Source organism: Phocoena sinus, chromosome 8 (assembly GCF_008692025.1).
Source record: "Phocoena sinus isolate mPhoSin1 chromosome 8, mPhoSin1.pri, whole genome shotgun sequence".
Classification (NCBI taxonomy): domain Eukaryota; kingdom Metazoa; phylum Chordata; class Mammalia; order Artiodactyla; family Phocoenidae; genus Phocoena; species Phocoena sinus.
The window spans coordinates 25,703,740-25,730,236 of NC_045770.1; the positions used below are offsets into that span (position 1 = coordinate 25,703,740).

A 26,497-nucleotide genomic window follows, 5' to 3' on the forward strand; every position below is an offset into this window, starting at 1 on the left:
AAACAAAGTGTTGTATATCTATGCAATGGAATACTGTTCAGTACCAAAGAGGAACAAATTGTTCATACATGTTATGACATGAATAAACCTCAAAAACATTATGCCAGGGCTTCCCTGGTGGCGCAGTGGTTGAGAGTCCACCTGCTGATGCGGGGGACGCGGATTCGTGCCCAGGTCTGGGAGGATCCTGCGTGCCGCGGAGCAGCTGGGCCCGTGGGCCATGGCCGCCGAGCCTGCGCGTTCGGAGCCTGTGCTCCACGGCGGGGGAGGCCGCAGCAGTGAGAGGCCCACGTACCGAAAAAAAAAAAAAAACATTATGCCAGGCAAAAAAGACTACATATTTGTATGATATATTTATTAGAAATGATATCTTATAGAGATGAAAGTAGACCAGTGGTTGCCTGGGGTTGGGAGTTAGAGCAGGGATTGACTGCAAATGGGCACAGGATACTTTGGGGTGATAAAGTGTTCTAAAACTGAATTGTTGTGATAGTTGCACAATTATGTATATTTACTAAAAATAATTGCACTGTTTACTTATAAAAAATGTTAATATAAATAAAGAGAGCACCATTAAAAATTGGGAGGTAGACAACACACTCAAAATAGCTCTTCAGATTTTAATTTACTGAATCTGAAAGCTACCAGCTAAAAAAAATGATTCTAAGTTAAATATAAAAGGAACAATTAAAGAAAGATTCTGAACAAGTTTTAACGAAAGGGGCTAATTTCCCACTCATCAGAACCTACACTAGAACTAAATAATGTCTGATCTACAGTAGGGTCACTTTCTTTTGTAAGTTCAGAGTTGCAGTCTTTCCTGCTAACAAAAATAAAAACATGGCAAAATGTACACTTTAAACATGAGGATTACTGTAAGGAATATATTATTGACCATGTAATCATCTACCCTGTCCTTTATATATACAGAATACAGTAACTGTATAGTAACATAACACTTACTCTACAGTAATTTTAACATTACAGGCATTAAATAAAATCAAGAAAGAAAGCCAGCATGAACCTCAGTAATATCTGCATCAGAATCTCAATTTGGAAGCAGTGAGATCAAGATGACAGAGTAAGAGGATGTGGAGTTCACCTCTCCCCACAAACACATCTAAAGTAAATATATATGTGGACCAATTCTCACTGAAAACTAACTGGAAACTAGCAGAAAGACTCCTGTTCAACCAAGACTGTAAGCAAGAAACATGTAGTTGGGTAGGAAGGGAAGAATAGCAATTGGGTTGGGACCTGTGCCCTTGAGAGGGGACTCAGAGGAAAAGGCAATTACTTGAACAGACACTCAGGTGAGTACCCTGGGGAGTAAGCAGGCAGAGCCACAGACTGGGTGTTCCAGTCCTGGGGCCTATGTGGAGAAGACACACCCCTTTGTATAGTTGGAGGTCCACTGCAACAAATAGAAGGGTAGGGAAGACTGGACTCAGCTCCTGAAAAGTGAACATATGCTGGCTAGCCCCAGAGGCAGGTCAGAGACAGGTCTGCTCTGGCAGCTGCTGGGGATCCTGCAACTGCCTCTCAGCATGCCCCAGCATGAGTCAAGTGAACACCCAGGCCCACTTACTCCATGCCATGGCATGGCACTGCATCTAAGGTGGGAAGGACCAGAGAAGACTTGACCATGGGACACAGAGGCAACCCAGTCCCAGGGGGAGCTCAGGTGGGGCAGAGGTGGCCATTTTGGCACTTACTCAAGCAGCACCTCAGAAGCAGCCCAGGTATCTGATGGCCTCCACTCAGCCACAGCTAACCTTCCAACACACACCAGGAATCTACCCAGGACCCCATCAGCCCAGGAGAGAAGCTTCACACAGGATGGGGGTGGTGGAAGCAGAGGACAATGACCACCTGTGAGTGACAAAAGGGGCTTGCAGCTGAGGCTGCATCTCAGTAGAGCTGTAGACACCTACACATGCTACGCATCAGACCTCTGCCCCTGGACCCTACTACTTCGGCTCCTCTGAGGCAAAAGTCCCTGGGCAGAGAGAGGGAAAAAATACACACTTAAAAGGAACAGAGCCAGCTCAAGGTCAACCCTCAGGGCTTCTGCTCCAGGAACTTGAGATCAGACCCCCACCTCTGACAGGGCAGTGATGGCCACTGAGCAGAGAAGAAGTCCCACCTCATGTCCAGTGCTGGCTCTAGCCCCTCTACCTGGATCCCCATCCACTGTCAAGGTGATAGTTACCAGCACACACTGAGGAAAGACATAATTGTTGTCCATGTCAAGTCCAGCCCTCCCATCAAAGGCCTTGGGCACACATAGTCTGCATAAAGATGATTCCACATAAGAAAATCCCTAAATCCCTTCAAGACTGAAATAGGTAACTGTTTCAACTAAATTCATAGGAGTAGAGAAAGTTAACTAAAATGAAAAGGCAGAGGAACTACTCTCAATTGAAAGAGCAAGAGAAAACCATTGAAAAAATAAATAATGAAACAGAAATAAACAATTCACCAGATAAAAAATTCAAAACATTGGTAATAAAAATGTTAACTGTATTAAGGAGAAGAAATTTTCTAAACAAGGAACTAGGAAATATAAAAAGACCCAATCAGAAATGAATAATTCAATAGCTGAAATAAAAAACACACTACAAGAATGAGTAGCAGACTAATTGATACAGAAGAACACATAAGTGATCTGGAAAATAGAATAATAGAAATCACCCAATGAGAACAGCAGAGAGAAAAACTAATCCCAAAAAAAAAAAAAAATTTAAGAGATCTTTAAAATAACATTAAGCATTCCAAAATTTGCATTACAGGTGTCCAGAAAAGGAAAACAGGGAGAAGGGGATTGAAAATGTGATTGAAGAAATTATGGCTGAAAACTTCCCAAACCTAAAGAAGGAAACAGACATCCAGATGCAGCAATCACAGAGAGTTCCAAACATGCTGAACCCAAAGAGACCTACACCAAGACATATCATAATTAAAATAGCAAAAGTTAAAGATAGAGAATTCCAAAGACAGCAAGAGAAAAACAAAGAATTATATACAATGAAACCCTCATAAGTCTATCAGCTAATTTCTCTGCAGAAATTTTAAAGACCATAAGGTGTAGCAGGATATATTCAAAGTCCTGAAAGGGAAAAATCTGCAACCTGGGATACTCTACCCAGCAAGATTATCATTTAGAATAGGAGAAATTGAAAAAAAAAAAAAAAAAAAAAAAAAAAAAACAACTTCATATAAAAGCAAAAACTAAAAGAATTCATCAATATTAAACTTACCCTAAAAAAAAGTTGAAGGGTATTCCTACAGAAAGAATCTGTAGGAAAGGGAAAATCCCACTAGGAAAGACAAATATACTGTACAAATTGAAGATCAACCACTTAAATAAGCCAGTATTTAGATTAAAAGACAAAAAATTGTAAAAGCAACTATAACTACAATGAGCAGTTAAGGGATAAGCATGAAGGTGTAAAATGTCACATCAAAAACACAAAATAGGGGGAAGGGAATAAAAAAATGTAGATTTTTAAAAATGTGTTTGAGCTTAAATGACTACCAGTTTAAAACAAGTAAATATAATTATTGGTCAATATATGTGAATCTCATGATAACAACAAATTAAAAACCTACAATTACATATACCAAAATCAAAAAGAAACACAAGCATGTTGCTAAAAATAATCATCAAACCACAAGGGGAGGAAACAGAAGAAATGAACAAGGAAGAACTACAAAAACAACCAAAAAACAAGTAATAAAATAGCAATAATTACATACTGTCAATAATTACTTTATGTATCAATGGTCTAAAACCTCCATTCAAAAGACACAGGGTGGCTGACTGGGTTGAAAACAAGATCCTTCAATATACTCCCTACAATAGACACTTCAGGGTGAAAGACACACACTGAACTAGAAGTGAAGGGATGGAAAAAGTTATTTCATGTAAATGGAAATGACAAGGAAGCAGGGATGGCAATACTCATATCAGACAAAATAGACTTAAAACAAGGGCTATAATAAAAGACAAAGAAGTGCATTATATAATGATAATGGGATTGATGCAAGAAGAAGATATTACACTCATTAACATATATGCACCCAATACAGGAACACCTAAATATAGAAAGCAAATACTAACAGTCATAAAAAGGAGAAATTGACAATAATACAATAAGAGTAGGGCACTTTAACACCCCACTGACATCAATAGACAGATCATCTAGATGGAAAATCAATAAGGAAAAAGTGTTCTTAAATGACACACTAGGCCATCTGGACTCTATAACTATAGGACATTACATCCAAAAACAGCAGAATACACACTCTTTTCAAGTGAACATGGAATGTTCTCCAGGATAGATCACAAGCTAGGCCACAAAACCAGTCTCAACAAATTTAAGAATAGAAATTATATCAAGTAATTTTTTCTGACCATAAAGGTATGAAACTAGAAATCAACTACAGGAAGAAAAATGGGGAAAACACAAACATGTAGAGATTAAACAACATGTAACTAAAAAGCTACTAGGTCAATGAAGAAATCTAAGAGGAAGTAAAAAGATAGCTCAAGACAAAGGACAATGGAAACACAACACTTCAAAACCTATGGGAACAATTCAGGAAAAAGACAAGGATGCCCACTCTGACCACTTCTATTTAACACAGTATCAGAAGTCCTAGTGACACAATCAGACAAGGAAAATAAATAAAAGGAATGCAAATTAGAAGGTAAAAAATTAAAACTGTCCCTATTTGCATATGATATGATTCTTTACATAGAACACCCTTAAGACTCCACCTAAAAACTATTAGAACTAATAAACTCAGCAAAGTTACAGGATACAAGAGCAACATACCGAAATCTGTTGCATTATATACACTAACAATGAAAGATCAGAAAGAGAAAGTTAAAAAAAAAAATCCCACTTAAAATTGCAGCAAAAAGAATAAAATAGCTAGGAATAAACTTAACCAAGGAGCTGAACAACTTATAGTCTGAAAACTATAAAACATTAATGAAGGAAACTGAAGATGATACAAAGAAGTGGAACGATATCCCATGCTCTTGGATTAGAAGAATTAATAGTTAAAATGGCCATACTACCCAAAGCAATCTACAGATTTAACATAATCCCTAACAAAATACCTATGATATTTTCACAGAATTAGAACAAATGATTCTAAAATTCATGTGGAACCAAAAAAGACCCCAAATCGCCAAGGCAATCTTTAGAAATAAAGAACAGACCTGGAGATATCACCCTCCCAGGCTTCAGATTATACTACAAAGCTACAGTAGTCAAAACAGCATACTACTAGCACAAAAACAGACACATAGATCAACTGAATAGACAGCCCAGAAATAAACCCACACTATGACAGTCAATCAATCTATGACAAAGGAGGCAAGAATATACAATGGAGAAAAGACAGACTCTTCAACAAGTTGGTGTTGAAAAAACATGTAAAACAGTGACATTAGAACATTTCCTCATACCATATACAAAAATAAACTCCAAAAATGAATTAAAGACCTAAATGTGAGACTGGAAACCGTAAAACTCCTAGAAGAAAACATAGGCAGAACACTGACATAAATCGAGCAATATTTTTCTGTATCTGTTCCCTAAGACCAAAGAAATAAAAGCAAAAATAAACAAATGGGACCTAATAAAACTTAAAATTTTTTGTACAGCAAAGGAAACCATCAACAAAATGAAATTACGACCTACAGAATTAGAGGAAATATTTGCAAATTATATGACCATCAAGGGGTTAATATCTAAAATATATAGACAGCTCATACATCTCAGTATCTAAAAATCAAGCAGCCCAATGAAAAACTGGGCAGAAAACCTGAAAAGACATTTTTTCTGAGAAGACATACAGATGGCCAATGGGACATGAAAAGATGCTCAACATCACTACTTATTAGAGAAATGCAAATCAAAACGACAGCAAGATATCACCTCACACCTATCAGAATGGCTATCATCAAAAAGTCTACAAATAACAAATTTTGGAGAGGATGTGGAGAAAAGGGAACCATTGTAAACCACTGGTGGTAATGTAAATTGGTGCAACCACTATGGAAAACAGTCTGGAGGTTGCTCAAAAAACTAAAAGTAGAATTATCATATGACCCACAATTCCACTCCTAAGTATATAAAAATGAAAACACTAATTTGAACAGATACGTGCACCCCAATGTTCATAGCAGCACAATTTACAATAGCTAAGATATGGAAGCAGTTCAAGTGCCCATGAATAGAAGAATGGATAAAGAAGATATATACAGTGGAATATTACTCAGCCATTTAAAAATAAAATAAAATTCTGCCATTTGCAGCAATGTGGATGGACCTAGAGAATATTATGCTTAGTGAAATAAGTCAGACAAAGAAAGACAAATACTACATATCTCTTATATGTGGAGTCTAAAAAATACTACAAACAAATGTATATGCAAATGAAAACAGACTCACACAGAAGGAAAAGAAACTAGTGGTTACCAAATGGGAGAGGGAAACGGGAGTGGCAAATTGGGGGTACGGGATTAAGAGATACAAACTACTATGTATAAAATAGATAAGCACCAAGGATATATTTTATAGCACAGGGAATTATAGCCATTACCTTGTAATAACTTTTAATGGCGTATAATCGTAAAAATACTGAATCACTAAGCTGTACACCTAAAACCAATATAATACTGTAAATCAACTATACTTCAATTTAAAAAAATCTAAATTTGTCTAACCTACTTTAAAAGGTAGTTTATGGTCAGGGAGAAATTCTAGAGAAAATAAACATAAAAATTAAAATTAAATATCTCATTTATAATTATAAGAGCAAAGAAAACTCCAGATAATTTTGATCGAAGTTATTGTACATCTATGTTCTATAGTGCTCATTTATAGAAAAAGTCCTAGTGTCATTTTGTCCATCACTAAAATATTGTTCAGTATTTGAAATTCTCTAATAGAATATTATGATCTGAACAGAGAAGGAATGCTCACATTTTCCCAAATTAAATTAATTTTAAGTTGAAGTCAAATAATGTATTCTTAACAACTGGATGAAACTTGTCTCTCAACAGCGTCATCATGGATTGGTAAGATTATTAAATATATTTTAAACTTTTCAATCACCATGTCAGAAAAATAATGGGCACATGTCTAGAAAAGATAAAGGAGCATTTTGGAAACTGATTTGACCACAGAAAATCAGAGGTTAATTCTTCCTTTAGTCTTTTAAAATTATCTCCTGATATTTGTTTTGCAGCTTCTAATTAATAAGGCAAAATGTGATATTTCTGGGGATTGAAAAAGAAATGTGTTGTTGTTATTATGCTTTTCCTAAGTTCTAACCTTGAGAACAAAAGTGAAGATGAATAGCATGCCATTGCTGTATCATAGGGATGATGTATTTCAAATGCTGGACTCCTTCCACAATGTTCTTTGAAACATTGCTACTAAGGAAAAAAAATGTTAAAGGAACTCATTTATTGATTCTCAAATCCATTGCTGTTTCAGGTTTTGCCTAAGCTAACCAGTCCATTTTATTTTGGAAGCCACTGACACAACAAAGTGCTGTAACAAGTGAACATAAAATATATTAATAGACACAGGTAATAAAAACTTGATTCCAAACTTTAGTGAATTTGAAAAAGAGACTAGGGGTTTTAAAACAATGATAGCCTATAAATAAAAAAGCAGATTCAAACAAAGCTCCTTTGTGACAGGATTTGTGACAAATGGTCTTCTAGTCATTATTAAGAAGACAAACCCAAGTCGTATTTTGTGAAGATGTTAGGTAGAGTTGATATTTCTCTAAAATTATTCAACCTACTGATTTCCAGTACTAACTTCCATAAGGCAAGAAGAGAGGATAGGAGGAATGTGACAAGGGGAAAGGAACAATAATAATAATAATAGTGGTAGAAGTAACAATAATGAACATTTATTCAACACTTAACCCTGAAGCCAAAGATATAATAAGAATTTTACACGGATTGTGTCATTTAATCTTCACAAATAACTTTCCGAGGTAGGCAGCCTAATTTGTTAGAGAATTATTCTAACTTAGTATTGATAAAAGGATGAGATTTTCATGGTTGAAAACTCAGATTCCCCTTTGCCTCTCTTTGAAAATGCATCAGATGCCTCTCAATGATATTTTTGCTTCTGGTAACAAACACTTATGTCTTTATAACTCATTACTGCAGAATCGAGATGTAAATTCTTTGAAACTAGGATGATGGCTACCTCACCAAATTGCTTACAAGAGTGTTCTACCTCTAGTTATATAGTTAACACTACTGACAACACAAAATGACAAAGATCATGGTTTAGCAAAAGCATTATAGTTCACTCTGCAAATGATTTACCATCATTCAGCTGTATGATTAGCTCTTGTTTTTGTTGTTTTTCTTTTTGATGGCAGGGGTGGTAGTCCATTGGTATTAAGTGCAGAGCTAAAATAGTTAAAGTAAAATGAAAGCCTTCACTGTAGACTAAAGAATAAATATCTTACATTATTGAAAATTAGAACTTTCTTATCAAAGCCCAATACAAAATTAGAAACTTCAGATAACATGGAGTTATTAACAAGACCAGCAATTATGGGAAAAATAATGAATATCAAGGTCAAATTTATCAACAGGATCATAATTTTTAACCCTTATTTTCTTCTTTCCATGTTTTAGGAAACTATAAATTTGGAATTTGGAACATAACAATTCAAAAATATTACTCATCTGGTTAAGATTCCATGCCATAACTTTACTTTATTGATTACAATTTTATTTGGGCTAAACTGTAGCCTCCCAAATGTCCCATTCTGGCAAACCCAGGTGAATAAGCAGAAATGCACAGAGAATGAGAGGATTTCCATCCCTATTCTAACTAAAAATCCTGCCTATTGCTTTATTTTTAAACTGCCACTAACATGTTTAAATTATAATTGCATCTTCTCAATGAGCACAGTTCCTTATTATTGGAACTGGCAGGGGGCCTTGACATCTGAGTCATCATTTCACTGTGTCTATTTCTTACTGTGGTATACAAATTAAATAGACATACAAGATGAAATATAGGGGGGAAAATCTGAAGCAGTAACTTTAAATTGAATTAATTGTTGTCACATCTACAAAATATATAAAGCAATCAACATTGGTAATAATATATTCTACTTCAGGCACATTTTCAATAATATTAACTTCAATTCTAAGGCCAAAAATGCTTCAAACACTTCTAGCCAAATATTGTACTTCTATAAATCAAAACCAATAGCTTTAATATTCCCTAAATTTAAAAGAATAATTCCAGTGTCTTCTCTCAAGAAGTGAACATGTTCTAAAGAAATGTCTCTTTTTCAACACAAAAATTTAATTAGAAGAGAAGTTTTGAGATAGTCATTTGATACGTTATTCTGCATATTAAGAAAATAATAGGATGTAAACCAGATGTTCCTAGATTATGAAATTTAGAACATAACATATTCAAAATGTAGCTAGCTTTTTACCTATATTTATGCAATATTTAAGAATAAGGCAAGTGATCCCCACAATGTTGAAATCAGTCTTACTATTTCTCTTATAGTTTGAGTTCAAACAGTGGAAATAGTCATGGGTTTACAGTATCCAGTTTTTAGTGAGTCTTATCATTTTTGTAATTACTATGGGTAGTATTAATAAATGTCTTCTTTTTATATGATGAAATAAATTAATGAAAGAGGCAGACACTATGCAAAATGGCTGGGAATAAGGCCAAATCTTTTTACATATATCCAGGGACAAGTAATTTTCTAAATGACACTCTAGGTTATCTCGCCTAAATAATGACAAGTACTGCCATCATGTAATTTACTAAAATAATTATGTAAATCTCCTAGTTCCCATCACCCATATCCAGTCCATAGCCACTTACCTTGTCTTTATTCTCAGTGCCAGAAGCCTCAGGCTTGGTCCTAATCACAAATGGCGTGGACAGTCGCAGCAGAACCCTTTCGAAGGTGGCATTAACCTTTGGAGAAACAATCTCGAAGCAGTCCTCAAACCTGAGCACTTTGTGAGTGTCACATCGGAGCTGCTTCCTTAGGCCTTCCCCCAGCTGAAGGACTGTCATGTGGGGGTCAAACATCAAATGGAAAGGGAAGGCTCTGCAGAAGGTGTTGATGCTAATTCTGAGGTCCGCAGGAACTTGGGAGGCTCCCTGTGGAAGGTTCTTCGTGATACTAGTATTTTCACATTGTTTGATAAGGAAAGTAAGACCACTACAATTGCCTGGGTTTGCACCATCAGAGCACAGTTTCTCATTTGCAACCTGGTCCACTTCTACATCCAGCTGATAGATTTTCTTTCCTGCAGCCTTAATCATTCCAAGCATTGCAAACCCCACAATGTGGTGAGGGTGGAAGTAGTGGAGCATAAGATTACCTTCAGGGAGCTCTTTGCATAGGAATGATGGTGACTCCAGAGTGGCCTGTTTTCCAAAAGAAGTTCTAATGTGTTCCAACAAAGCATCAAAGCCATTAAAAAAGTCCTGCAACGTGCCACCTACAGCTCGAAGGACTCTCTCATTCTCATCAAAGCATATATTAAAGAACTCCTCACCAAATCTTTCTTGAATTTCCTCAAACTTCAAACCTAGAGGTAAATGGAAGCAAATGTTAATAAAGTATAATACAAATAATTGAATTCACAGCTTTTTTAATGCTTACCAGAAGAGGCAGCTAGTGAGAGAAGCAAGAGAGGTATTTCCCTTGGGTACACAAATTTCCCAAATAGGTTAAGTCATTCAATTTGAGTTAAAGAAAGTAAATTTCAGTTCATTTTCTGGACGCTTCTAAGATGTTAATGAGCATAAACTTTTTGTTGTTGTTTTAAAATAGACTTTATTAGTGCAATTTTAGATTCATAGCAAAACTGAGCAGAATATAAAGATATTTTCCATGTACCCCCTGCCCCCCCCACAAACCCCTCCCCTGGCAACTATTGATATTGTGCACTACAGTGGTACAGTTGTTACAATCAATGAACCTACACTGACATAACATTATCACCCAAAGTTCATAGTTTACATTAGGGTTCATTCTTCGTGTTGTATATACTTGAGTTTTGACAAATGTATAGTAACATGTGCCCACCATTATAGTATCATACAGAATAGTTTTGCTGCCCTAAAAATCCTCTGTGTGCCACCTATTCATTCCTCCCTCCCCTCAAACCCTGGAGCATGAAGTTTTTAAATGCTGCTAATCTAGCTGTTCTCTTTTCTTTTCAATACTATACTCCATTTGCTGTAATTATCATGAATAATATATTTTCCTTAACAATTTCCCTCATCGTTAAAGAATTTTAATAGGCTATTATAAAGTTGTTTATTATGTCCATTCAATATTACTATTTTACTTATCACAATTCACTTGTTAAGTAGAAAATATAACCAGAGAGGGAATCTATGGTACATGAGCAGAGAAAGGCATCAGGTTATCTTGCATAAACAGAAGTACTTAAATTAGTAATCTCCGAGAAAATCATGCAGGTCAGCTAGACCCCAGGAAGTGAGAGACAAAACAAGGAATTAAAACTGTGGAATGATTTGCATTCACTCTTTCACTCACAAAAATGAGAGCAGACAAAAGTAGAGTAGGAATCTGACCAGACAGAGTTAAAAGTCTTTAGGTTTTCTCGGTTCATACTTATTCTAAGATGCTATGGCAAAAGGAAATCTACCTTATAATAATGGTTATAATAAATAAATAAATAAACACACACACACACACACACACACACACACACACAATGCATTATATAGTAATTAGAAGCAGAATCACACATAATCTAGTTAGATCCACCCTTGAGGAAGAGTACAGCACAGATAAAAGAGCCAGAGTCTGTATCCTAAAGAAAGCTTCTATGTAGAGTCACCCTAGTGCTTCTCTGACTTTGGCTGAAATCAGTACATGTAGTTTACATATTCATATTTTATTTCATTATCTATCTCATCTTATAAAAAGGTCCTGAAAATCAGACAGGAAAAGACAGGTCACTTCGTTAGTGTCCTGTAAGAATGCAAAGTAGTCTAGGCTGTCTATGGCTTAGTTTGCTGCTCCTACTTATTCCCTATGAGTTCTCCCCATGCAGAAGTGAGGGGATAAAACAGAGTCAATAATATTGTTTTAAAATAGAGTCCAAACACATCAAATATTTTTTAAGAACTTACCATAGAGTCTAAATATTGTGGAAGCCAAGTTAAGAAGTTAGTTTGACAAAGAAGTTCTTAAAATCCATGTGAAATGAGAAGTAGAAAATTTAAGTGAAAATCAGTCCCATTATTAAGAAGCATTTCACATTAATTTTAGTTTCATAGATCTGATGTTCAAGAGAAGCTGAGAAAGTCACCTACTAGGATAAAAACATCACTACTCATCTCACACTGTAATGTTACAAGATTGAACTTCAACATATGTTGCATTCACTAACAATAATGTCAGCCAGAATTGATTATAATAGCAGTTTTCTAACTAGTTCCCTGGTGTGAAAGAGAGAAAACAAGATAGATGATATCCACTGCAATTTGGCTCCTGTTCCAACTGCTCCATTAAAACTGCTTTTGTAATTATTTACACCAATATATCCTGTTTTGTCATATTACTTAACTTTTCTTTTTCCTTTAGTTTTATAATGTTCATCAACTCTTCCTCCTAAATTGCTCTTCTCTCTTGGATTATAAACCATTCTCTCCTGGTTTAATTACTAGCTGTCTGAAAAGCCCTTCACTAAAACGTCTTTCCATACAAAATCCTTACATCACCATCACTATACTGTAACTAAAAATTTCTAATACATACAAATTAAACTTATGTCCCTTCAATGGCAATATTATTTGCTACTATTAATTTTTAATTATGAAATTCTTATTAAAAACTAAGTTCAGAATAAATAAAAATTCCTATAATTTGACTATATTTGCTGAACAACAAAATTCCACGTGCCACTGAAAATGTTCCATGGATTGCTTCTATACTTTGCAGAGTTGTGTCTTAAAGGACTTAGGGTCTTTATGCACAGACGAGAAAAAGAGAATTTCTTCTAACTTGAATTTTTCATAACATTAAAAATGCCCTCACAGTTATTAAGAACACAGATATAATACAGTAAGCTTATGTCCTATTTCCAAATGTCATAATCCCAAAGAATCATACAGAAAATAACAAGTAAGTAAATTCACCAGAGGCAACAAAATTAAAACTACTTGTGAGTACAGCAGTCTATCAATCCTTGCTGCTTTAAAAAGCACTTCTGTACCTAAGATACAATGGTTATTAAGTCTCAAATGATAATGCTAAAGCCTACCAGGGTGCTAAAATGGCTTGTATCAATAAAGAAAAACTAAATTATTTTTAATATTATATGCAAATACTATACATGGCAATTCTATATACACCACAGTATTCAATTAACTAATAAATATTTTTGGTCTCACAATTGTTAAACTGTGCAAGCTGAGAAAATAAAAAAATTCTTAGAGCTTGAAAAATTAGAACTAGGGAATGATCACTTCAACTTCTGCAAATATGCTATGAATCAATACCCAAGACTTGCACTTTAAACATCTCAAAATTTAGAAAGCACAGAGAAAGTAGTTTAGCTCAGTCTCACTCCCAAGGTTCCACTTATAATTGATGCAAACCCCCTACTTCCAGTAAATCACCTGAAACATAGAAACAATGCTCCTCTGCTCTTATCACAAGAAGCTTGACATTTGGGTATATAAAAATACATTTCTTAAAGAGGCAAAACTTACAATAAAACTGCTTTCATTAGCAGGTAAATTAAAGGAATTTTAAATTACTATTAATTCATCCCTTCAAAAAAATGAATAGCTTAAATTCTGACATCCTTTAACTGAAAATGAAATAGTGTGTTAATTCATGACATGAATCTTTTGTCCCTTATCCAACTTCACACTGTGCACCTCTTGAGGGCATATATGTCTGCATACCTATCACTAGCATAATGCCCAGCACATGGAGGCTAAGTATTCATTCATAGAAACTAAACATTCATCTAGAATCAATTTTAAAGCTACAGTTGTGCCACATCAAAGGATACCAAGGCAACTAGACACATCCTTTTCTCTCATGGGCCCCCACAGATAATTAAATTACAGATGATTGGGCTATAGCAGAGGCATACAGGAGCTATGACAGTATGGGAAAAAGAATGTCTGACTTTCTCCTCAGGGAGATAAAGTTTGAAAGATAATTTTAAGAAAAAGTAGGTGTTCAAAAAGCCAACAAGGAAGGAAGGAGCACTCTAACAGATGGACGGTAATGAAATATGAATGAAGCAGGGAGGTGAAAGAGCCCAGAAGAATCAGGGAAGAGCAAGTAGTAAGTGTATAATGGCTGTGGAGCAGGGGTGGTGGGATGAGCTGCTAATTAATCAGCAATGTAGAAGTTGGACTTAAGTGTGACAAGACCAGAGTCAAAGATAGCAGCCAAAGAGATGCTGCAGTGTCTCTATAAGGTTATATTGACTGAATTAGGTAGTTCCAGTAAGAATGGAGAAATTAGTACCAAGCAGTGTGCCAAACATTTTCATATATTACTTTAACATTTTAAAAATTCCTATCAAGTGGATATTTTTAATTGCACCCATTTTAAAGGTGGGGAATGTTAAGAAATTTGCCCATGTTCACCCAATTGTAGGTAGCAGAGCCAGGTCTCAAAGTGAAGTCTGTCTAATACTAGATCTTGTGTAATAAATATTGTGTGATAATGTGCACTGTATTAAATGAGTAAAACATCTGCGTGGGGGAAAAATGCATGTCTTGCCCATTGAAATATCATCAATGCCTAACATTCTGCCTGACATTTATGGGTGCTCAATAAATAATAGCTGGATGTCAGGTGAATTAGTGCATCACTGAAGTCAATAGAAAGGAGCTACAAGGAGCAGTCAATGGCTATCAAATGCCACAGAGAGGTCAAGGAAAAAAACTTTAAATTGGATTGGTCAGAACTTCAGGGACCTTTGACAGAGCAATTTCAGTGGGGAGATGGAGGCAAAAGACAGTATAATGAGTTGAGGAGGGTGGGACAAATGAAGAAACAGAATATTAGTTTTCAGCTGTATCAATAATATTATTGGAAGGTTAAAATTACTTATTTTATAAAATTGTTTTTAAAAAAATCTGGCCTCCATGCTTGGAAAGGGAAATGTTGCCTTCATTGAGAACTGAGTGAATAGAGAAACGTATGACACGAAAGATATAGCATTGAATGGGGTCCTGGATCCTCTGGGGGAAGATTTATTAATAAACGAGGGAAATTTGTGTCTTTCTAGGTCCAGAGACCATCCTTATCACCCAGCAAATGTATCAGTCTCCACTAACATGGGAAAATACCAAAGCGGAAGGTATTTCTTCAAGTTGCTTAAACTTCAACCAAGGAGCTGAATACCTACCAGCTTATCACTTCTGTGAATTGTGGACCTCCATAATTCCTTTTTGATTAATTACTTAGGTTTCATCAACCTGATATCTAAGTAATATAACTCAATCACAACAGTATCTCAAGTCCAAAAGATTTCAACATTTTAAGTAAACAATTATCCTTTTAGACAATTATTTTTCCAGCTTTATTGAGATATAACATGGTGTAAGTTTAAGGTACACAATGTGTTGATTTGATACACTTAAATATTGCAAAATGATTAGCATCGTACCATTAGTTTACGTCTCCATCACTTCACATAATTACCATTTCTTTTGTTGTGGTAAGAATATTCGAACTCTGCTCTTAACTTTCAAAGTATAATGCACAATTGTTAACTATAATCACAAGGCAGTGCATTAGATCTCCAGAAATTAGTCATCTTCTAACTGGAAGTTAGAACATTTCCCTATTTCCCCCACCCCCAGGTAACCACCATTCTACTCTCTATGAGTTTGGCTTTTTCAGATTCCACATATAAGTGACACCATACAGTATTTGTCAAGAAAAAATTATTTTATCTAGCAAGACGATAAGATGTTTCTCAACTATGTTTGAAACCCAGATGACACTTTTATAAGAATATAATTCTAGTGCCATGCCAATCTACAAATAAATAAAGTTAGTCTCCGCATCCAGAGATTTAAGGGTAAATATTACATATGTCTAAATAATAACAAAGAAGAAAGCCTGGAAAGAAATCCCATTGCCCAAATCGTAATTTTAAGGGAAATTGTTTTGAATCTGAGCTATCAATACAGTCTCATTTGCATCTTGGTGAGGTGAGATAAGACGTTTGTAGTTAGAGTACTTTAGTTAAATAAGTAAAACTGTTGGGATAATAGTAAAAAGAAAGAGTCTTATCAATTTTGCTCTTAATCTATGAAGGGTTAAACTGCAATTTTCTACCATTTTAGAGGCATTTAATCCTCCTTCTTTTATTGCATTTGTGGCATCCTGTCCCTCTCCAAAAAAGAACACAGAATAAGTCATATATTTATTTTTAAGTGTAGGTGAACTAAATTAAATTTTCCTTAATATTTAAAAATTTTTATTATATAATTAAAAATAGCAAGACACATATTCAGATTTTAAAAACAGGGTTTTAACATCTTTGAGCTAACAAAGAATTTGCTAAGCATAGCATTAAAGGAAACCCTCTAACATATTTAAGATTAATTCTTGAATACCCAAAGGAATATTTATTATTATAAGTGTAGTAAGTGCTTCAGGCACAAAAATATTTGTGATGGTTAAGTTTACAGTTTGTAATTTTGAGACTATGCCAAGGTGTGCTTTAAAATATACACAGGACAAAAAAATAAATTAAATAAAATAATAAAGTAAACAGAGGGCAAAAATTTTAAGTTAGAAACATGGCATAATGGAGATGATGCCAAACCCTGAGTACTGGGAGTACTTTTTTACCCAGAAACTATATCTAAAAAGCAGAGCATCATAAAAGTACACTCCAACAGTATCAGTTAGTACTCCTTGCTTTCAAACAGCAGAGCATATGTTTGTGCCTTTCTTGTAAAATACCAGATATTCCCTTTTGTCTATGATCCTTCTGTTGACCATAAACAGATTTAGTAGGACAACTCGTGAAATGTATGATCCCTAGAAACAGTGTGATCTAGAAAGAGAAAAAGAAACCAATGGAGGAAGGACTATAACTAAAACAATAATAGAATTTTCCCTGAACTGTAGAAGATTGTGAATCAACTGATAGAAAAGGCACAAGCTCCAGCCAAGACTGGTAAGAAAACACACACACATACACACACGCAAAAATCTAAGCACATCTGGTTAAATTCCTGAAATACAAGAGATAAAATCTTTTAAGTTGCAGGAAAGAACAAGTAATTTTCAAAAAACTTAAAAAAAAATGTTTTTCTTATTTGCAATTCTGTAAGCTAGATGATGGTGGAATAATATATGTGGAATACTGAGAGAATTTAAATCTAAGAATTCATTATCCAGCCAAGATATCTGGCAGATTCAGAAACAATATGACTCAGTGAAACACCTGAGGAAAATAATTGAAAAAACACTTTAACCAAATAACAAATGAAACAGAGGAGTCCTGGTAAGAGAAAATGGGAAAAGTAAAAACATCAAGGAGCAATGAACCTTGCAACACACACACACACACAGGTGTGTGTGTGTGTGTGTGTGTATGTGTCAATGATAGATTTTTTTTGCAAATTTGTAATATAAATCTAAATAAAATTACTGAAATAGAGAGAAAGGGAAACTGTTGACAACTGCAAGGTAAATTTTATTGACAATCTGGAACTAAACAATCTCAGCAAAACCCAAGATTTAGGAGGTTAGGGAGAAACAGTGGGGAGGGGGAAAGGAGAAAATGTTCTAACAGCACTCTAAAGGTCTCTTCCAAATGGGATATGGCAATTAGAAAAAAAAATACATTCTTAGTAAGGAAATAAGTGATATTTTGTTTTAAAATAATGAAAAAACACATGGACCTAATTTTAGTAACAAAAAAGGGAAGCTAAGCAATAATGAAATGGGAAAGTAGAAGAGAACTTTCAAACTGCAAAGGTTAAAAAAATTTTATATTCAACATGATCAAAATAGCAAAAATAAGAAAAAGAAAAAACAATGTAAAATGAATAATTATCATAAATCAAGTTGGAAGAAAGAAAATCAGTAAATTATGCATTTCATTAAGTGTAAACAAATAAATCCCATCAAATATCAGAAATTCTCACTCCATATATAAGAATTGCATATCTATAAAACAACTTATAAAAGGTGATTTAAAAAAAAAAGTTTGAAAATAAATGTTAGGCAAAAATTTCCAAGAATCTACAAGAAAAATAAAGCAAGGAAGGAGTAGTATTAATATCAAATAAGGTGGAATTAAGATTAAAAGTGCTAATCAGGATAAAGAGAGACATTATATTAAAAAAAAATCACATTTTACAAAGAAGACCTAAGAGACATGAACCTGCAACATTGTAGCTAAATATACAAAGTATTAGTAATTAGAAATTGATGGCTAATGAGCAAGGGATTTCTTTATGGAGTGATAAAAAATGTTCTAAAATTGATGATAGTGATAGTTGCACAACTTTATGAATACTCTAAAAACACACTGAGGTATGCACTTTAAATGGGTGAATTGTATGGTATGTGAATTATGTTTCAATATGCTTGTTACACATTTTAAAAGCTAATAAAAAATTGAATTTTACTCTAATGAAAAAACTCTAGACATTTATAGAGGAAATTATAGTAGGATTATAATGGGAAACTTTAATATATCTCTCTCAGAATCAGATGGATCTGACAGACAAAAAAAAGCAAAGTCATAGAGAAATTAAATAAAAACAACAAAAGAAAAATGTCATTAGTAAATATTAATGTACTTTTTTCAGAATCAAAATATCAAAGATTAAAAAAGCAAAGTCATAAATAAAATAAATCTCAACAGCAATAAAAATAAAAAATTCAGAGGAAAAATGAAATTAAAATAAATAAAATTTAATAACAAAGGCAATAAATGTACACATGTATATATGTATATACACATGCATGCATGTTTATAGTATATGAAGATATTACAAAAATTGCTCAAGTACTTAGCCACAAAATTTCCATATGTTTTTAAGGAAAGATTTTGCAGATCACATTTTTCTAGTAATAATACAAATAATAATAACACTACAGCTACATGTAAAAGAATGAAATTAGAACACTACCTAATACCATACACAAAAATAAACTCAAAATGGATTAAAGACCTAAATGTAAAGCCAGAAACTATAAAACTCAACACTCTATGACATAAATCACAGCAAGATCCTTTTTGACCCACCTCCTAGAGAAATGGAAATAAAAACAAAAATAAACAAAGGGGACTTAATGAAACTTAAAAGGTTTTGCACAGCAAAGGAAACCATAAACAAGAGGAAAAGACAGCCCTCAGAATGGGAGAAAATCTTTGCAAATGAAGCCACTGACAAAGGATTAGTCTCTAAAATTTACAAGCAGCTCATGCAGTTCAATATCAAAAACACAACCCAGGGCTTCCCTGGTGGCGCAGTGGTTGAGAGCCTGCCTGCTGATGCAGGGGACGCGGGTTCGTGCCCCGGTCTGGGAGGATCCCACATGCCGCGGAGCGGCTGAGCTTGCGCGTCCGGAGCCTGTGCTCCGCAACAGTGAGAGGCCCGCGTACCGCAAAAAAAAAAAAAAAAAAAAACACAACCCAGTCCAAAAACAGGCAGAAGACCTAAATAAACATTTCTCCAAAGAAGATATACAGATATCCAACAAACACATGAAAGGATGCTCAACATCATTAATCATTAGAGAAATGCAAATCAAAACCACAATTAGGTATCACCTCACACCAGTCAGAATGGCCATCATCAAAAGATCTACAAACAAAAAATGCTGGAGAGAATGTGGAGAAAAGGGAACCCTCTTGCACTGTTGGTGGGAATGTAAATTGGTACAGCCACTATGTAGAACAGCATGGAGGTTCCCTAAAAAACTGAAAATAAAACTACCATACGACCCAGCAATCCCACTACTAGGCATATACTCTGAGAAAACTATAATTCAAAAAGAGTCATGTACCACAATGTTCACTGCAGCTCTATTTACAATAGCCAGGACACGGAAGCAACCTAAATGTCCATCAGTAGATGAATGGATAAAGAAGATGTGGCACATATGTACAATGGAATATTTCTCAGCCATAAAAATAAACAAAATCGAGTTATTTGTAGTGAGGTGGATGAACCTAGAGTCTGTCATACAGAGTGAAGTAAGTCAGAAAGAGAAAAACAAGTACCATATGCTAACACATATATATGGAGTCTAAAAAAAAAAAAAAAGAAAAAAAGGTTCTGAAGAACCTAGGGGCAGGACAGAAATAAAGACGCAGGCGTAGAGAATGGACTTGACACGGGGAGGGAGAAGGGTAAGCTGAGACGAAGTGAGAGAATGGCATGGACTTATTACTACCAAATGTAAAATAGATAGCTAGTGGGAAGCAGCCACATAGCACAGGGAGATCAGCTCAGTGCTCTGTGACCACCTAGAGGGGTGGGATAGGGAGGGTGGGAGGGAAACACAACAGGGAGGAGATATGGGGTTATATGTATATGGATAGCTGATTCACTTTTTTATAGAGCAAAAACTAACACACCATTGTAAAGCAATTATACTCCAATAAAGATGTTAAATAATAATGAACACATATGTGAGAAAAAGGTAACCAAAAATTTATCTATTTAGAAGTTAAACAGTACCCTTCCTTGTATTAAAAAGAAAACATTGAAATTATAACTTCTAGAAATCAATGAAAAGGAAACTAATTCATTCAAAATCCTATGAGGCACAACAAAAACTGTATTCAAACAAAAATATATGTCATAGATACTTTCAGCAACAAAATAATAAGTAAATAAAAACTTTCAATTAAGAAAATTAAGTTAAGTTTAAAATTAAACTATAAAAGCTGAAATTAGTAGATTAGAACTAAATTAGGAGTGAGAAAGAAGACATAGTATATATTAAGGAGAAACAGAGGAATCAAAATAGAACCATACAACGTTCTGCCAACAAATGTGTAAATGTAATATAAATGGATAATTTTTCATCAAAACATAAATGACAAAAATTGACCCAAGAAGAAATGGGTTTTGGATAGCCTTTAAGAAAATTGATAATTCCAAAGTGATTTAAATATTTCCAGGCCATAGAAAACAATTAAAACTACTCAATTCTTTTTATTAAGCCCACATAACTTTAATGCCAAAACTTGATACAGTATACTAAGACCATTTTCTCTTATGAATATTTGCTAAAATAGCAGCAAATGGAGTCTAGCTATTTATAAAAGAGTAATACTTAATGACCAAGTACTGTTCATGTCAGAAAAGAAAAAGTAGTTCAATAGTAGAAAATCTATCAGCGTAAAGTATGATGTTTGTAAAATTAAATGAGAAAATAATATTGTTTTATCAGTAGATTCTGAAAAGTCTGAAATTGAACAGCTTTAATAAAAATTTTGAGCAAAACAGGGATATAGAGAAGCTGCTCAAACATAATAAATTCTGCTCTTCAAAAACCAGAATCAAAGCTTATTCTAAAAGGTAAAATACTAAGAACATTTCAACTAAAATCAGAAATTAGGCAAATAAGCTTGTTATCACCATTGTTATTCAATATTATCTTGGAGGTTCTAGCAGATGCTATGAGATATAAGGAACAATAAAATTATCTCTTTTTGCTAATGAAGATTGTACACTTAGAAAACCTAGAAAGCCTTTTAATTTCAAGGCTCTTTCTCGCTTTCTTTTGGTGCACAAAACACAACATTATTTTATAAAAAAAAATACCTACTAGAATTAATAAGAAAACATTGTAAATAACTGAATATAAAATAAACATACAATCAATAGCTTTTCTCTATATTAGCAGTAAGGATCAAGAAGTAGAAATGGGGAAATATTCTATTCAAAGTAGCAATGAAAATTATAAAATCATAGGAATACACTAATAAGAAAGGCACAGAACTTATATTAAGAAAACTATTAAATCTTAACACAGAAAACAGAAACTGAACAAATGGAAAAAGGTTCCAAATTTCAAGATGCAAAGACCTTACATTATAAAAATATCAATTCCCCCAAATTAATATGAGTTTAATGCATTTCTAATTATATCTCAACATGTTTTCTTATTAATACAGTAATTTTAAGATTCATATGGGAGAATAAATTCTTAGAATAGCCCAAAAATTCATGAATAAGAAGACTACTGAGTAAGAACCAGATATTGGAATAAATGAAATGCACTGTAATTACAATTTTTATTTCTATAGAAACAAACGAAGAGATTATTAGGTCAGAATAGAGAATTCAGAATCAAATCTGTGTATATAATTTTTAATGTACCACAAAAGAGTATTTCAATTCAATGGGGAAAGAATGGTTTATTTAATACATGGCGCTAGCCATCTGGAAAACAATAAAATTAAATCCCATCTCGCAACACACACAAAAAAAAATCAAATTCAAGTTCAATTAAAAATTTAAAATGTAAAAGACAAAACAATAAATATTTTAGAAGAAAATCTAGGGGACTTTATGTATGCCTTAACCAAAACTGGGAAACAAACATACAAAAAGACATAAAGACATATTTGATTTTGTATGATAAAAAGCTAAGCTAAAACTGTCAGAATAATATATAGAATACAATTTTATTTTAGTAAAAATATAAGTATGCGTGTGTGCATGTGCGTGTGTGTGAGTGTGTGTGTGGTGCATCTCCCCTGACATTCTGCTAGCCTCTCTATCTTAAATACAACTAATTTGTTTCAGACCACCACTATCAACCATCTAGAATTATTTCAACAGCTTCCTAATCACTCTGCTTTCTAATCTCTCTGCAATCCATTCTGTATGCGTCTTTTCAATATCATAAATCTTATCATATAATTTCTCTACTTAAAGCCCTCCAATGATTATCCTTTGGCCTCAGAATAAAGTCCAAACTCAGCAGGGCTTGATCCAGCCCTTACTTACAGACCCAACCTCGTCTCTCCCAATTTCCTCACTTCACATCTCTGTATAAGCCACTATGACCCACTTGAAGTTTCCCGAACATGCTCAACAATGTCTCTCTGACAGGTTTCTGTCCATGCTACTTTTGTGCTTCGTTTTGCTGTTTTGTGTTTTAATAGAATTCTGTTCTCCCACTTACTCCACTTAAGTAGTTATCTGCTTACACTCATCTTGCAGATCCTTACACCTAAATTCCTCCAGAATACTTCCCTTGACTCTCAAAGACTAAGATGGATGCTTCTACTTCTTCAGTTTCCAAAGCACTTTGTGAATACCCCCGTCCTAGCATTTGTCACACAACAGTTGCTGGCTTGTCCACCCCTTCAATCTGACTTAATCTCTTTGAAAACAAAGGTTATATCCTCTTCACCATTCATTCAATTATTATTTTTTAAAAATGAGAATACCTGCTCTGTATCAGTCTCAGTGCTGAGCACTAGGGAAACTATCATGATCAGAATAGATGTGGGTCTTACCCTTATTGAGCTACGTGAAAGATAGTCTAATCCAGTAGTTGTACACATAATCCAACAACTGTACATAGAAACCACATGATGATAGGTGTTGGAATGATAAGTTGCAGAATGATATGAGAGCATATAACAGGGACCTAATGTAATCTACTGGGTCAAAGAAAGCTTCCTTTAAAAAGTGACACATATGAAAGATAAGTAAAAGTCAACTAGGCAGCCAAGAAGGAGGAAAGAAAGGCCATTCCAGACCAAAGGAACATGTATGCGAAAGTCCTGGAAGAGAAACTAAAATGAAGCTTTTGAGAAACTAAATGAAGACCACTATTGTAATCCTAATCCCTGGCACAGTGCCTGTTTGTAGTAAATTTTTTGAATGGATAGATAAAAGAATCAATCAATGAATGAACAAATAAATACGTCTGTGTATGACTGACCACATGTCTGTACAATATATATATATCATATACAATGTATATATTATATAATACTTACACTGGATATATCAATAGATGCTTGTATGGGTGCATATGTATAGGTTTTCCATTGCTGTTTTTCACGCCCTTCAATATTCACTGGCAGGTCTTTTTACACAAGTGGGCTAGTTATGCTAAAAGACTAATTTAATAGGTGTGAAGCTTACTATTTGACAAATTCTTTTTCCTTTGCCAACAAATAGCCACAGGTGAGAACTAAGAAATGGACAGACTCAGGGCAGCACATGTATAATCAGGCAGCATTATCAGGGCTCTGTGCTATGCTTGCTATCAGAAGCTGCCCACCTGTCAGGTGACTAAGGGCTCATCACATTTCCCAGTCTTCCTTCCCCAGCACCCTGACATGTTGTTGTGTAAGACACTAAGCCGAGAGCCCCACAGCAGTGTGGTACATTCAAAGAACGCATAAAGATGAGCTAATTAAAAAGAGGAACTGCAGGAGCACCTGCCTCAGCCTTGTACCCACACTTGGCCCCTGCTTCTGAAATGCAATCTGCCACATTGTGAAAATGTGTCAATGTCTCACAGGCTTCGGAATCTCCCTACAGAGATGTACTCTCATCATTTCTCATGCCTGCACTTTTTAGCAGTCTTTTATATGTTGGCTAAGAATTTAAGGAAGAGAATTACTATGCAAATGCATGGATTCCTGTGTCTGCTGATGATAACTGGCCCAGTTTAAATCAGAGGCCACAAAAGTGGCAGAAGAAGAGCATAATTTCCAGAAGGAAGGCTTCTCAGAGGGTTTACTCAGAGCTGTTAATCACTGCTAATGCCTCTTTAATTGCTATGCTTTTTACAATCACTAAATTGTGATCCACCCTCCTCAACTGCTCCAACCCAGTTTTGGAAGCTATGCCTCTATGCAATTTGTACAGAGAGGATTAACTTTTGGAATAAAAGTTGTGTTGTTGTAAATAAATAAAATTGATGGGAATCTGAATTGTTTTTTACAACTTCAAACTGGTTTTCAGTATCATATTTGATTTATTTGCCCTGCTCGAATCACATTTTTCATAACCAATTCCCTTTTGATCACACATGTAAGATATTGGGCTGAGTAAGAAAGTAATTTAAAGCTGTGAAAAAAATATCAATGGCATATATAGGGACTGAACCCCTAACCACTGCTTCTTTTGCCTCATAGGTGAGGTCACCCTAGGAATGGTTGAAGCTACCACCCGAAGCAGAGCAACTGTTCATATGTGTTACTATCTTAAAGTGAATCTGATAGGAACACTGAGCTATGTTTGTCATACCACACCTGAAGATATTCCACAAATAGAACACAAGGGAAAGCCTGAGATATGCAATAACTAACAAAAATGGTAATCTTTTAAAATTGGGAGAGGAGACAACATACACCTGAGTTCTTCCAATATTGTAATGGAAACTACAATATTTTTGGTTTCATGGCTTATTTGATTAAAAGTTATGTTCTTATGAATTCTTTCACTTTTTTTTTGGCCACGCTCATGGCATGCAGGATTTTAGTTCTCCGACCAGGATGGAACCCATGCCCCCTGCAGTGAAAGTGCGGAGTCCTAACCACTGGACTGCCTCTTTCACTTTTCTAATACAGCATTTTGTAATACAGTTCATTTTTCTGTCCCTTCCCAATTTTTGTACATACTCACACATATATTACAGTTGAATTCATAATATAATAATGTACACAAAACATTTTTGACTTTTTTCTTTTTGTGCAATATTTCATCTCTAGTGGATGCTAGGAGTGTGTGAAGCTATCAGCTCTAGGCTGTCTTGCTCTGGTAACGGCTTTTAGCTGAAGACAGCTGCTTGGCGCAATGGCAGGATTCAGGCCCCAGGGCAGCCTGAATCCAAAGGTTAGTTTGGGAGGTGGTGAGCTGTAATACAAAAGCAAGGCATCCTTGCCTCAGTGGGGGGCAATTCTGGAGAGATCAACTGAGACATTTGTTGTGACTGCACCTAGGCATAGCAGTTCAACTTCTCTCTCATTTTACTTTCTTCACATCCTTACAGGGCAATAGTCTGCTAAGCTGCAAACACGGGCTTTCTTTCATGAAAAAGGATGACTCAGACTGTGGAGCTATTAACCACAAAGGACTATTCTCAGGCCTTGAAATCTACTGTGGTTTGCCTGGTTGGGTCATTGATCCTGAGAGCAGTATCCAGTAGCATTCCTGAGAACAGATCTCCACCTCAGAGCCTGTTTCCTGGGAAAACAGAGCTATGATAACATTATAAACATTTTCCCATGCTGTAGCAAAATCTTTCCACATAGTTCTCAATGAAACAGCTGTTTAATGTTCTTGTAAGCAGATTATCACACTTTAATTGACTATTTCCTTATAGTTGGACTATTGGTTGTTGCCAATATTTTGTCAGTATAAAGAGCATACAGAGAACAGGATCAAGCCATTTTTGATGTTTCTTCTTGTTGTTTTAAACT

General features: G+C 34.8%; 1 protein-coding gene across 1 annotated transcript in view; it reads right to left on the bottom strand.

Moving 5' to 3' along the window:
- GUCY1A2 (guanylate cyclase 1 soluble subunit alpha 2) overlaps window positions 1-26,497 on the bottom strand; it is a 409,166-nt gene that overhangs the window by 316,014 nt on the left and 66,655 nt on the right. The window contains exon 4 of the mRNA XM_032642081.1: window positions 9,915-10,633. Coding sequence (XP_032497972.1) covers window positions 9,915-10,633 — 719 coding nt within the window. The remainder of the gene's footprint in view (window positions 1-9,914; window positions 10,634-26,497) is intronic.